This window comes from Dromaius novaehollandiae, chromosome 5 (genome assembly GCF_036370855.1).
Source record: "Dromaius novaehollandiae isolate bDroNov1 chromosome 5, bDroNov1.hap1, whole genome shotgun sequence".
Classification (NCBI taxonomy): domain Eukaryota; kingdom Metazoa; phylum Chordata; class Aves; order Casuariiformes; family Dromaiidae; genus Dromaius; species Dromaius novaehollandiae.
Window position 1 is genome coordinate 5,827,471 of NC_088102.1, and position 14,070 is coordinate 5,841,540.

At 56.3% G+C, this 14,070-nt stretch overlaps 1 protein-coding gene across 1 annotated transcript; it reads right to left on the reverse strand.

Annotated features, from left to right (window-relative positions):
* Positions 1–296: 296 nt before the first annotated feature.
* OTX2 (orthodenticle homeobox 2) lies at positions 297–4,311 on the reverse strand. Its single transcript, XM_064513507.1, has 3 exons — positions 4,193–4,311; positions 3,575–3,726; positions 297–2,154 (listed from the first exon to the last, which is right to left on the reverse strand). The coding sequence occupies exons 1-3, from the start codon at positions 4,287–4,289 to the stop codon at positions 1,534–1,536; spliced, it is 870 nt and encodes a 289-aa protein (XP_064369577.1). The 5' UTR covers positions 4,290–4,311; the 3' UTR covers positions 297–1,533.
* Positions 4,312–14,070: the final 9,759 nt, after the last annotated feature.

Consider the following 14,070-nt stretch of genomic DNA (forward strand, 5'->3'; position numbering starts at 1 on the left):
AAGGACGGCGCTTGGGGACACCTTATCCCAGATCCGCCCAAAACGCACGTTATTTTCCTTAAAAAAATAATAAAAATCCCCCCTCACTGTGCTTCCTTCCCTGTCCACAGAGAAAACGGCACCTGGGGGAGCCGGGCTGGGAAATCTGGGAGAGCGGCAGCCTTTGCTGGCCCTGCCGGACGAGCGGGTCCCCCCGTCCCCTCCGCCGCAGCCGGCATCGCCCCTCTCCACAACTCGCTGCATACGATTAAAAGGGAAGACAACAATCAAGTGTGCTAGAACCATTTTAATATAATTATACATATCTGCCAAATCCAGGAAAAAAGGTTTATGCATATATATCTTCTTTTTTTCTTCAGTTAACATCTGCAAGCATAAACGACAATGATTTTCTCAGTTTAAATTCATCCAGGTCAGAGCAACTGACCAACGTCCTGTTTTATTTTATCGTTACTGCCAGCGGGACCGGCAGTAAGTCAGTTTAATGTCCTTGGGTGGGTTTTTTTTTGTTCTTTTCTCTTTCATTCAGAGACCATTTGTTGTAAAAAGTTTCAGTGCAGTTCACCTCTGGTGAGGGTGATCACTTTTTGTTTTTTTTTTTCCTCTCTAATATATATTTTATTTTTTTTTAAGATGATAATAGGTAACTCAGTTGCTCTGAATTTCACTTATAATTATAACCTATTTAAATCACAGCAGAACTCCCGCTGGCGCAGGGTCCATAGTTGCATACAATACAGGAGATCACAGTTTTGAAGTCTAGCACAGATTAAAAACCACAGATGTACCATTTATATAAGACACACACTGATTGTCTCTTAAAAACTACATATTGACTCCTTATGAACATTATTTTTTTTTCTTTAAATAAAGTAGTGCAGCTAGGACAATCAGTCACACAACCCACACAGCCCTGAACCAAGTTCTTTCAGCGCCAACTTGAGCAAGTGGCATGAAACAGTTGAATGAGCTTGAGAGAGAGAGAAAGAGGGAGAGGGAAAGAGGGAGAGAAAGAGAGAGAGATGCTGTCCATTCCGAATATTTTAACCAAGGGTTGGCTAACACATTGGAAACCTCTGGGTGAAGGATCTTTCCACACACACACACACAAAGAAATAAAAACCTAGACTTTTTTTTTTTCTTTTTAAAACTGGCCCGTTGGCGGAATGATCTTCCACCGCTTCCAGACAAAGAAACCCAACAATTGCCTAAAACTATAAAGAACACGGATTGGTCTGTCTGTTTTCTGCTCACTAGATGATCTGTCCGTTTAAGGCCTTCTTCCTCCGTTTCCTCTTTCCTATTCCTTTTCCAGAGCGTCTGAGCAGGAGATGGATCTGGGTACGATCGCACCAACACTGTCTCTCTTGTTGTTTTGTTTCGTCGTTGCTGCTGTTCGTTCGTTTGTCCGTTTGTTCGTTTAATTGTTTTCTCGTTAATTTAACCAAGACCTGACTACAACGGGAAAGTTCAGCCCAGCGTGTTTGTTCTCGTCGCGCTCTCTCGGGGTAGCACCAAGGTCCCCGCCGGCCTTCACAAAACCTGGAACTTCCACGACGACGTCTGGTCCTTATAATCCAAGCAGTCAGCATTGAAGTTTAACTTCCAGGAGGCGGTTTGGTCTTTATAATCCAAGCAATCGGTGGTGGAGTTAAAGCCCAAACTGGAGGCTCCGTAGCCCTGGGTGGAGAGGGAGGCTGGAGACTGGTTGAGGTGGCTGGTAACGGCATTGGCACCCATGGGACTCAGGGTGGCCCCCGGTCCGGGGAGCTGGTGGTGCATAGGGGTCAAATAAGATCCACAGTCCATCCCTCCGAAGTAGGAGGTCGAGCCAGCGTATCCTTGGCTGTAGCCGGATGCCTGGGTGTAGGTCATGGGGTAGGATCGCTGCATGCAGGAGGAAGAGGTGGACAGGGGGTCTGAGAGCGGGGAGATGGACGCTGGGCTCCAGATGGACACGGGGGCACTGCTGCTGGAGATGGTGGGGACCGAGGTGCTGGAGGGGGGAGTGAACTGCCCGCTGGTCCCACTCTCCGAACTTACTTCCCGGGCGGGCGAGTTCTTCTTTTTGGCCGGCCTCACCTTGTTCTGGCCCCCGTTCTGCTGCTGCTGCTGCTGCTGGCGGCATTTGGCTCGCCGGTTTTTAAACCACACCTTGAGACGGAGAGAGAAGGAGGGAGAGAGAAGAGCCTTGCGTTAGGGACGCGGAGACGACCCAAGGGGGAGAGAGCTGCCGAGGGGAGAGCGCGGGGGGCAGCGAAAGCTCCCCCCGGCACGCGGAGGTTTGCAGGCTCCTGCAACGAGAGGCTCCGTGGCTCCCCCTCCCTGAGATCATTAGCAGCAATAACAAGTGGAAATGGGCAAATCAAACTGCTTAATAAGGTCACTTTTGGGGGAAGGGGGGGGGGGAATCACTCCCTGTTTGCTGTTTGCCAGCCGGGGACCCCCAGGAATCACCATTTAAGGCCTATTGAAGTCAAGCCCTTAATTAGAAACAATAGAGCATCATAAAGGGAGGAAACAATTAGGGAAACGGAGGTAGCGGTTGGGGGGGGCGGTTTAAGATGTCTCATTTACTCTCTAAACAGGCTGTCTGCTCTCCCCCTCCCCAGCCGGCGTCGGCCCCCCCAGTCCCTGGGCTGGGATCGGGGCTGCCAGGGGCAGCAGGGCAGCCCTTCGCCCAGGCCTGCAGCGGGGGAGCTCCTGGGGGGGAAATTTGGGGTTTAGAGAGTGGGGAAAACCTGCAGTTTGGTGAGCGGGGGATCAGGGTGCCCAGCTTCCAGGCTCAGCCGGGACCCGGCATATCGGGTCACCGGGGCCTTGGGAAACCTCGCAGGGGCCGAGGGAAGGGCCTCAGAGCTCGTGGGAGGTGTCCATGGACCTGTGATGGGGCAGCCCAGGCCCCCAGGCACCCGCTCCCCGGATGGGTCCCTGCAGGATGCTCCCGGAGGAGACACGGCCCAGCCTCGGGAGAGGCTCCCCCCCCCCGCCTGGCCGCCTTTCTCTCCCATCAAAGTCCCTTTAAGCGGAGAGGAAGCCCCCAGTCCGTGCTGGTGTGAAATGGGATCCCCGTGTGGCTGGCTCCAAGGATGCGGGGGCCCTTGGTGGGATCCCCAGGGAAGGGGGGGCCCTTTGCTGCCTCGCCGGTGGCCCAAGCTCCTGCAGGACGGGCTGGGAGGTGGCCACTGGGCCGAGGCCCGTTGCCCAGCCTGGGGATGCTGGGGAAGCCCCCGGGGTGCAGAGGGTGCTGGGAAGGTCCGTGGGGGCTCAGGAGCTGGGACCGAGGTGCTTCGGAGACCCCCGCAATGCACCCGCATCCCCTTCCCGGGGAGGGCAGAGGGGAGCCGAGGGCAGGCTGATGTCCACCCCGTCGCCCCCGTAACCTCTCTGCCTTCTCCTGCCCATCTATCCACGAGCCTCTTGGCCCCACAAGGAAGAAACGCCGGACCCGCTGCCCCTCCAGGGCTGCCCCACGCCCCGAGGCCGCACCACGGCCCCCCGGGCCCCCCGAGGCCCCCGCGCACGGCGGCGGAGGCGGCGAGGAGGCAGGGGCTGGGCCCACCCCGGTTCCTACCTGCACTCTGGACTCGGGCAGGTTGATTTTCAGCGCCACCTCCTCCCGCATGAAGATGTCGGGGTAGCGGGTCTTGGCGAAAAGGGCCTCCAGCACGTCGAGCTGCGCCCGGGTGAAGGTGGTGCGCTCCCGCCGCTGCTTCCGCGGGGTGGCTGCGGAGAGGGGCCCGGCTGTCACTGGGGGGCCCCTCGGCCTGGCGGGTGGCCTGGCCCCCCTCCAGCCCCCTCCCCAGGCCTCTCCCCGGGGTGACCTGCCCCCCCCCCCGAGGGGAAGGAGCCCTCCAGGGCCGTCCCCATCCCGCGCCCGGCTCCGCGCTGTTTCCTTGCAGCCGCCCCCCCCAGATGCCCCCTCCCCGTCTTTCCCCCGGGACCCGGAGCGGCAGCTGTCGCCCACCTCCAGCGTGGAGCCGACCCCTGTTTCCAAGCCCCTTCCTGGGTACAAAGCTGGGGGGGGGGGTGGAAGAGGGACCCTTGGGGCCACCAGGCATCACCCCAGGGCCGCGGTCCCCCCGCAGCGGCCCGGCGGCTTCTCCTCCCCGGGGGATCCGCGGGGGCGAAGGAGCAAGGAGGATTTTGGGGAGGGGGGGGGAGCAACGCGGGGGGGGGACACGCGGCTTACCGGGATAGCCGACGGAGGGGTGCAGCAGGTCCATGCCCGAGGTGGTGAGACTCAGGCCATTCACTGCGTAAGGTGGTTGCTTAAGATAAGACATCATGCTAAAGTTGGGGCGGGGGGGAGCGCGGGCCGGAGTGCGGGCGCGGGGGGCCCTGCCTGCCCGGGCGGCGGGGCCGTCGGGCCGGGGGTCCCGTCGGGGCCGGGGGTCCTGCGGGCGAGAGCGGGCGTTAGGCGGGCTGCCGCGTCCGGGCGATCCTGCGGCTCCTGAAGCCGGACCCCCAGCCGGCTTCGGGAGCGAGGAGAGACTGACTAGATAGACGGCATCTCTCCCAAAAAAGGCAGGGAGGACGGGGGGGGGGCTGCTCCATCCCATCCCGTAATTACACCCCCCCCCCCCCCACCCGCCTCGCATTGTACCGCTCCCGCGGGCATTTGCATGGGCTTCCCGGCCGGCCACCGGCTAATTGTCTCCAGCAAAACTTGATTGGGGCCATTGGCAGACACAAAGAGCCCCTCGGCTAAATAAATAATGCAGATAACAAAGCCCAAGGGTGAGAAACAAAGAAACAATTCAAGAAACCTATCTCTGCCCTAGTCTCTTGCAAGGACTTTAATTATCCCAGGTTTGGGCAACATTCAAACCTCCCCCCCCTTCCCCTCTTCTTCCCCCCCGACGTTGCTGCATTTCAGAGCTCAAATGCCCGCTCGGGGAGAGCCAAACTTTTCTGCTCTGCCGCGATCACTCCACGTCTGCAGTAATTTCCACCGGCCATTTGCACCTAATTAGTACTCCGCGTAATTAGATTTGGAGGCAAGTAACAGATTTATTAGGCTTTCAAGAAACTCTTGATTACGCGGCCGAAGCTAAACAAACACCTCGCTGCGCGGCGCGGCCGGACGCCCCGTCCCCCCCCTCGGCGCCGGGGGCTCCGCGGCTGCCGGGGGGCGGCCCGGCCCCCCCAAACATGGGCTCCTCCGAAACACGGCGGACCGAGGGCCCCGAAAAGGGTCGGAGGGGTTGGTTCCCCTTGGAAATTCATTTTTTCTTGTTTTTCTTTTTTTTCTCTCCCCAAAATTTCGCTCCACTCGCGGCGACCGTCGGAAAAACGAAATAAGCAGCGGAAAAAAAAGTTTCTCCCGCAAACAGCCCCAAAACGAAGTGTTTCAGCCAGCGAGTTCCCACGCAGGGAAAGCCCCGGCGGCGCGGCCGGCCGGTACCCGCGCAGGGCTGCGCGCAGGCGGAGGGGCCCTGCGCACCCCCCCGGCCCGCCGCCCGTTTCCAGCGCCGTCGTTTTTCGACGCGGTGCGCGAGTTTCCCCCCTGCCCCGCGGGGAAGCGCTTGCCCGGCCTCCGCGCAGCTGGACGCGGCCGTTCGTGTTCCTCCGCGTGCGCGCAAACAGCGCGCATCCAGCGCGGCTCGGCGCCGGGGCAGCGCGGGTCGCCCCCGCTTTTCGCCGCGTTGCGGGGGGGGTTGAAGCGGGGCCGGTGCGCGCAGGGGGGAGCCGCGCTCCGCAGCGCGGTCGGCGCAACTCGGGCCGCGTTGGGCCGCGCAAGGAGGGCAAAAGCGCGCTTAAAAGACAAACAAACAAAAAAGCAACCCCCCGAATAATTAATAATAATAATAATAATAATAATAATAATAATAATAATAATAATAATAAAGCGGCCTTTCACAGCGAGAAGCAGCCTGCCGAGCCGCGGCCCGCCGAGGCCCCCGCGCAGCGCGGCCGCCCGCGGAGCCGCTCTCGCCGCCCGGCCGCGGCCGCGCAGCCCGGGGCCGCCGCGGAGCAACGGCTCCGCTCCGCAATCTGTCACCTTTCCCCCGCCTCCCCCCCGCTTTCGCCGCCATCCCGGCTACCAGTTGCTCTGCCCTCGCTCAATAATAATTACGCCGTCCGAGAATTAATTATAATAAATGTTTTCTTGATAAACTAACGAGATAATCCGGGCGGCACACGCTCCCTAATTACGGGACAGCGGCCGCGGCTCCGCTGATCGCTGGGGCTGATTAATGCGAGCGAACAAGACGCGGCCGGGCGGGCGGCTGCGGTGAGGGGCAGCCCCGGCTCTGCCCTCCCCAGCGCTGCGGGAAAGTTGGGGCCTCGGGGGGGTCGCCCCGCCGCGAGGCCGCGGTGAGAGGCGGCAGAAAGCCGCACGAGCGGAGATGGGAAAGTCGTTGTTTTGTTTTTTTTTTTTTCTTTTCTTTTTAAAGCGCGATTTTCCAGCCCCGCGCCGGGCTCCTCCGCGTTTTTCAGAATTATTTTGTTATTATTATTTATTTTTTTTCCCGGAGCGGGGGATGCGGCGTGCGCCGTTTCCCAGCGCGGCTCCGCGGCCTCGGCGGGCAGCAGCTCCGCGGCCTCCCCGCCAGCGCCAGCCCGCGTTTTCTACCCGCTTCCTATAGGCGCTGCGTCTTTTTCTACAAAAGTAAAAATAAAAATAAAAAATAAAAATAAAAATTTAAAATCAAAAATAAAAATAAAATAAAGCTCAACTTCTCGGAAGGTCCCTTAGAAATAAATCCCTGCAGCGAAGGAGGTTTTAGCGCGGAGGAAACTTGCTCGCCAGGACTTTGCGGCTCGGCGGAGCGGGTTCCGCGGGCGGGCGCGGAGCGGGGCGGCTGTGTCGGGCTCGGCGCCGCTCGCATCTCCGCGCCGCCGCGGGGGGATCTCAGGTGGGAGCCGCGGATTTTTTCCTGCCGGTTATTTCTGCTGGCGAAAGCGCAGGCAGGGCCCGGGCCGAGCCCCGAGGATCAGGCCGGGGAAACCACGCCGCCGAGGGAAGCGCGGCGGAAAACGCGCCCGTGCGCGGAGCGGCGCTGCCCACGCGGGACCCCGCGGCGCCGGCGGAATAAAGCGCGGGGGAAACGCCGCGGGGAGGGTCCCCCCGCCGCCCCGATGACCGCCCCGCGCTTCCCCGCGGCCGCTGCCCCCGGGGGCAGAAGCGCAGCCGCGCGGGCTCCGCGCACCGCCTTGCTCCAAACCAACAATTCGGATCCCCCCGCTCCCTTTTTCTTGGTTTTAATTTTTAATTTTTAATTTTTAATTTTGCTTCGTGCCCGGCGCGGAGGAGAGGCCCGACGGCAGAGGCCCCCGCGGAGGGAGAAGCGGGGGGGTCGCACTTACCTGCGAGCCGCGCCGGGGCCGCGGGCAGGGCGGGGGGCGCAGGCTGCTGCCCGGCTCCTCGCCAAATTCAGGGGTCGGGCCGAGCTGGCGGAGAGAGCACAGAGCGGGGGGTTAGCGAGCTCGCACCGCGCACAAGCCCACGGAAGCGGAGGAGGAGGAGGGGGGAGAGAGAAAAAATGCTCTGGGGAAAGAGGAATAAACGAGGGGGAAAGGGCGGCGGGCGCAGGGGGGATGCGGGGATGCGCGGGCTGCGGGCTCGGTACGTACCGAGCTGGCGGGTGCCGGAGCCGGTCGAGGGCTTTTATTTTTAATAACAGCGGCTGGGCGCGATGGAGCTGAGGTCTCTACCTCTCTCGGGGAGCTGTGCTGAGAAAGCGCCTCTCTGGCAACTTTTTGACGCAAACTCTCCAACCAATGGCAGGGAGAGAGTGATTGACACATCTAAGCCAGGGGGAAAATAATAAAAACACACAACAGGGGGAGGAAAAAACAGGCCGCGGCTGCACCGGGGCGACGAGCGAGCGAGAAATAGCAGCCGCCGAAGCGACACGAGAATATACGTTAAAAGAACCTGCTCCATTTAAAAATATACATTTCGGACCGCGGCGTGTGAACTCGTTGTGCAATTAAGGCGAGGGGCAGCAGGGACCGCGCATGGCCCGGGGGGGGGGGGGGGGGGCACAGGATGGGGGGCGGAATAACAACAGCGGAGGATATTAAAATATATAAGTAAATATTTTTTTCGGGGGGGGGGGGGGAGGCTGCCGGGAGCCCCTCGGCGGAGCAGCGCGGAGCGGGGGCAGAGCAGCCCGAGGGGGCCCGGCCGGGCCTCCGCGGCCGCGCAAGCAGCGCACCCGCGGCTTCGCCTGCCAGGGGCGAGGGGCAGCCGGGCGAAACGAGCCATCGGCCATCCCGGGGTGTCTGTATACACACACATACATATATATATATTTATTTATATGCACGGCTGAATGGGACCTGTGCCGGGGAGGCGCGCTGCATTTGCACTCCTGGGCATGCAAATATTTTAAGGCAAATAAAGTGCAGCAAAAGGGTGGGATGGGGGGGCGAGGAGGCGAATATTCGCCCATTTCTAGCCGCGATCAAAACCGCGGCGAAGCCGGGGAAGGAGCCGCTGCGGAGGGCGGCGGGCGCGGGACGGGCTCCACCGCCGCCAACTTTTCCCTGCCGTTACCGCACCCGGTTAAACCGGACCTTAAATTCAACCTTTGGAGAAACTCAAGGATGCCGGGGACGGGGGACATTTCAGCTCGGAGGGAAGGAGCGATCCCCCCACCCCGCACGCCCTCTCCTCACTTCTGACAAAAGGGGGAAAAACCGACCCGGCTCGATCATTTTAATGTGGCGACCTATGTTAATGAAGTTATAGTAATTAATTCGCCTCTTTGTGGCTCGTTCTGAGCCTGGCCGGTGCGATCACACGCGGCTGTCCTTGGACTTAGCGCGACCAGGGGCTGCTCCGGGCGCAGCCCCAGCGCGGTTTGCAGGAGCAGGTTTCGGATGCTCGGGCTTTTTTTTTTTTCCCCTCGGAGAGAGGAGGAGGAAGGAGGGGAGTCGGGGGGGTGGGGGGAGAAGGGAGGGAGGAGAGAGGAGGAGAAATTAAACAAACAAACAAACAAACAAACAAAATAACCCCGCGAACAAAAGCGAGGCAGCCGCAGCCCGCGCCGGCTCCGCGGCGGAGCCTCCGCGGCTCCGGCTGCTCCGCGCCGCGACTCCGCGCAAAGTTTGCGCGCGGGGGCGGCCCGTCCCTCCGCGGCGCCTCCGCTGCCTTTACGTCTTTTTTTTTTTTTTTTTCCTTTTCCGGAGCTGTGACACTTCTTTATTTCTTTTCTTTTCTTTTTTTTTTCCCCTTTTTATTTTCCTGAGGCTGCGGTGGGGGCAGTTGCAGCTCCTCGTCCCTTTGCAATCCCCCCCCCCCCAACTTGGAAAATCCTTCCCTCTCACCTCCCCTGGAAAATCCTTCCCTCTCACCTCCCCGCATGTCGGCACGGCCACGCCACCCCTCAGCCTCTCCTTTAGCAGCGCAACACTACTAAATATCCCGATTCGACCCTTCCCCCCCCCCCCCCGCTCCTTTGCCATCGTCTCCCGCCCCCACATATTATTTAATAACCTTAATCCACCTTGCAAGAATGAGAGAGATAATTCCTTCCCGCGTATCCTGACCGGGAGGGTATTTTCGAAATCGATTAAAAATAAAGGGGGGAAGGAAAAAAAGAAAAAGGGAGAGAGGGGTGCTCGGGGGCCGGAGGCAGCCGGGCTGCGGCGGAGGCCGAGAGATGAAATTCAGCGGCCGGGAAGGGCCGGGAGCCGGCGGGGAGCGCAGCCGGCCGCGCTGCCCGAGCCCAGCCCAGCCCCAGCCCCAGCCCAGCCCCAGCCCCAGCCCCAGCCCCAGCCCCAGCCCCAGCCCCAGCCCCAGCCCGGGGCCGGCGCAGCCTCCGCCGTCGCCCTGCAGCCGCCCAAGCCCGGGCTAATTCTCCCTCCCAATAAAACAAGTGGCGGAGATGGACAGTGTTACTTAAATAAACAAGGGTCTCTTTAAAATTCTCATCCACTTCAGATGTCTAAAGTAAGATTGTGATGATTTTGTCACGGTTTGGTAAATTTACCCCTTTAAGAGGCTTTCATAAATCCCAGAACACACCTTCAGCCAGATTTGAATATAGATTTAGGTTTTAAAACCCAGAAGCTGGGAACACCGCTTTATCAAAGAGAATTTCCCTTTAGCTTAGCAATGTGTTGGAATGGCTCTTGCAAAGATTGGATCTGAGAGGGGGAAAAAGGGGGAACCTTCTTTCTGGAGGAATTCTGCACAGACTTTGCAGCTGCTTCTGCCTCCAGCCTGCTGCAGCTAATGGAAAAGTTGCAAAAAAAATTGTTGCGGCTGTAGGAACTCGTGGTTTTTATTTTTTATGCTTTTTTTCCCAAAAACTTTCCAATCTCTTCTGTTCAATTTGGAAACAATTTCAGAGCAGGTACAGTCCCAAAGAGCCAAACTAGCTCGGGAAAAACGGGGAGTGAGTGGATATGTGTGATTTGCACTCTAACAACTTTGTGCTCAGAGAACCAAAATCTGCTGCTGGGATGAAAAGAAACTGTAACTTCTGATTCTCAGTAAGTTCCTGAACTTCCGATGCCAATTGTGTTAAATATCCATTCATTTTTTTTTCTCTCTGCATAGACGTGTTTATCTGTTCTCTCTCTCTCTGTTTACTTTTTCTTCTTTTGGTGTAATTTTCAGCTCTTCTTACTAACGCGACGGTTTTGCAAGTGTTTTTATATCTGTGTGTATTGCCCAACCGGCTCGTCGCGCTGAACCGCTGCGTTTGTATATTATGATAAAGAAAGAAATCATGTATTCAGGGTAGGCGAAAGTTAGGGAGGCAAGCGAAACCCAAAATGAACCGATTTATTATTTGTCATCTTTGTATCTCCGCTCGGCGCCGGCAAGCGATGCATGCGACGCACTTTTAAGCTTTTCCCTCATCGGATTTGTGTCTAGTTAAAATATTCCCTACTTTCCTTGAAGTTTATCTGCAATTCAATAGCGGGAAATTTTTCCTTTCGACACTTCCCCGCGCACCCCCCCCTCCCCAAAAAATCTCCCTTTTGGGGGTGCAATTGAAGTGCCCGCGGCGAAGATCATGTGTCACTTTGGGAAAGGGCAGGATTCGTTCTAAAATGCTGGAATGCTAAAAAAAAAAAATAGCCCCCCCCCCCCCCCAGCGTCTGGGAGCTGGGTGACAGAGCCGTCACCTCCTTCGGGGAAGGGGGGTTGTTTTGTTTTGTTTTCCTTAAAAAATATAATTAAGGCAGCGTCTTAGCCTAGATGAAACCAACTTTCATAATTTGGGGGGGGGGGGGATGGGGAGGGGGGAGGAGGGGAGGGCAGCGGCGCTGAGCCGCCGGGGGGGATTCGCACGGAGGGACCCAGCTCGTCCCCGAGCCAGACAAGTCCCCCAAAATGGTACCCTGGGAGCAGGGGGAGAAAGTGAGGTCGGCGCTGACACCTGGGGAAAGGTCTCCTGTGGCCTGGAGGGGCTGGGGGGTCGCACCCCCTTCCTCCCCCCCCCCCCAAAAAAAAGCCCTGAAATAGGGAAATAAATGAACCGCACAAATGCGGGTGCGGGGTGCGGGCGGGGGGGGTGGTGGTGGTGCGTGTGTGTGTGTGTTGTGTGTGTGTTGTGTGTGTGTTGTGTGTGTGTTGTGTGTGTGTTGATGAAAGGCGCTAATACTGCCAGTTTACATAATTTTTCTCTCCAGGCCATGAAGTTACCTTGATGAGCAGCTTTCTACAGCAATCAGATTATAGCTCCCAACCCAGATATTAAAATAACGGTTACAGTCCAATATCTTGCATGTTGGCAAACTTGGTAGAAATGAAGGGGTCGGGGGGAGGGGGGCAGAGAGAGAAAGAGCCAGAAAAAAAAGGGTTTTGTAAGAAAGAAGAAAAGAAAACCGCAGAGAAGCTTTAAACTAGTCTTTCGTTTGTAACCTTTTACAACCTTTATTTCCCGTATATGAAAAGCTCCTTTTATCGAGACCCAGAAAGAACTTTTTTTCCCCCTTTGGATTTTTAATTAGAGCCCATCAATTGCAGCCATATATATAAGAATCGATATAAAGTAATCCGTGGAGATGGGCTAAGGTTTTAATCGAAAATCTTCTTTACCATTCTTCGCAGATCTTTAGCCGCTGGCTGGTGGAGAAACAAATGTTCATTAAAAAAAAATATCCCCCAAACCCCAAAGGCAGACGCCCCCCCCAGCCAAACAAAGCCCCAATACAGAAAACTTGCAAAAGATCAGAAACCAACTGTTGTTACCATATGAATAAGAAATTACTCTTATGGTTAACTTCATTCTCTCCCTTGCAGTTACTGGTGGCTGTTTTTCATACTGGAAACTCTAAGGCTAGCTCCGAGCACTGCAGCTAAATGTTCCCTTCTTAAATTGTCTGTAAGCAGCAGTATTTTCCTTGCCGGGGAAGGGGTCTGTTTTGTGTCCCCGTGAATATCTGTGTCCGGGGACAAAGCTCCCACAAGTGCAACACCGCGGGGAAATCCAGACACAGCCCCTCGCAGCCCCTCAGCGACTCAGAAATATCACACTTTCTTTTTCTGCAGTCGGGTTTTCTCGCTCTCTCCCTCTCCTTGTTTTTGTTTTCCGCGTTTTAGATTATGTAAAATTTAACTCTTTGCCTTCGCGGCATGGGCTATTTATTTTCCAACGTAAAAAAAAAGGAAGAGAAATCCCAGCTCTCCAAAAGCTTCCCCCAAACCCAAGCCTTCCTTCTCTAATAAAGAACTAGAGTTATTTTTCTCCAGGGGTAGGAGGCGGAGTGGAAGCTAAATATTAAACAATGCAGGCAGCTTCAGTTTTATTTTTTGCAAATTAATTGTGAGACTATTCTGGCTCCTCTGTGTTTCTGCATGATTAAAGTGTGCTATTTGTTCCCCAAAGCTGCACATTATCAGAAAGCACAAGTATATTTTAAAGCATCATCCTCAGGTTTAATGTAAGCAAACTAGGCTGAGTGAAAAGTTTACCCGAGTAATTGCGGCTAAGAGTCGACTATAGTTGTTTTAATTATTATTTTCTATCTGATAAGTGCGTTTTAAAGAATGGACTCTGCATTTTTTTAATCTGAAGGAAGCGAATCTGACCGTATTTGTGCCCCAACCTCGCGTCTTATCTGTATGAAATTTCAATTTATTTAAAAGCCTGGTATTTAATACACTACACGGGCCACATTTAGTTTAGACAACCCCCCTCTTGTACTTTCTCCGTAATCACGACTAATGAAAACGTGGGATTTTCCCATTATTAAAAAAAAAAAAAAAAGTGAAAATATAATGCATCTTCATTAGGAAAATTGACTGCTGCGCTCAAGACAGTTCTTAATTGAAAAGGCAACCTATTTTAATGGTGTGGTTGAGGAGAAGATTACATACTTTATCCAAACACAAAGACAATTAATAATGAGGACCAGGCTGCTGCCATTAACTCTAATGCAGTTACATCAATGTCAGCGCAAGCGCCCGTACCTGCGCCGCGGAGGGGGAGCCGCTCCGCGCCCGCGCGGCCCCCGCCGCCAACCCCCAAACCGGAGCCGCCGCATCCTCTCCGCGGGTTTTTTTTTTTTTTTTTTTTTTTTTTTTTTTTTTGCTGTTTTGGTTGTTTTTTCCGCCTCGCTGTTGTTATTCGGAGGGCAGCACAAGCCCAGCGGGTTGTGCGGATGCGGCTCGGCTCTCCCGCCCCTTCCCGGAGGCGCTTTCGGCAGCTGCCTCGGGACGTTTGGGAGCGGAACGCAGCGCCGCGGCGCTTCATCCGCGGGCTGCAAACGAACCCGAGCCCCACGGCCGAGCGAAAACACCCCCCCGGCAGCTGATTCCCAGCATTTCCAAACGGCACCCTCGCTTAATGCATTTCTTTGGGTTGTTTTTTTTTTTTTTTAATTAAACTTTCATTTTCTCGGCTCGCTGGTAGGGCGAACTGATGCCGACGGAAAGGCGCTGGCGGGTTTCGCATTTCTGATTTATTTTATTTTAATTAATTATTTGGCTGGTTGGTGGGGGGGGGGGGGGGGGCTGCCGGGCCCCTCCTCGCAGCGCGGCCTCAGCGCGGAGCCGCCGCGCAGCGCTCGGCCCCGGCCCCGGCCCCCTCGGGCGGCAGCGGCCCGGCCGCGCCGCCGCTTCCCCCCGTCCGACGGCAGCGTGGCAACGCCGCCAGC

Excerpts from the sequence above, each read along its gene's own strand:
- OTX2 (XM_064513507.1), bottom strand. The coding sequence starts at position 4,289 with ATGATGTCTTATCTTAAGCAACCACCTTACGCAGTGAATGGCCTGAGT. Across the intron at positions 3,727-4,192 it reads CCCCTCCGTCGGCTATCCCG|CCACCCCGCGGAAGCAGCGG; the intron begins GTAAGCCGCGTG and ends CCCTCTCCGCAG. Across the intron at positions 2,155-3,574 it reads TGCCCGAGTCCAGAGTGCAG|GTGTGGTTTAAAAACCGGCG; the intron begins GTAGGAACCGGG and ends CTCCGTCTCAAG.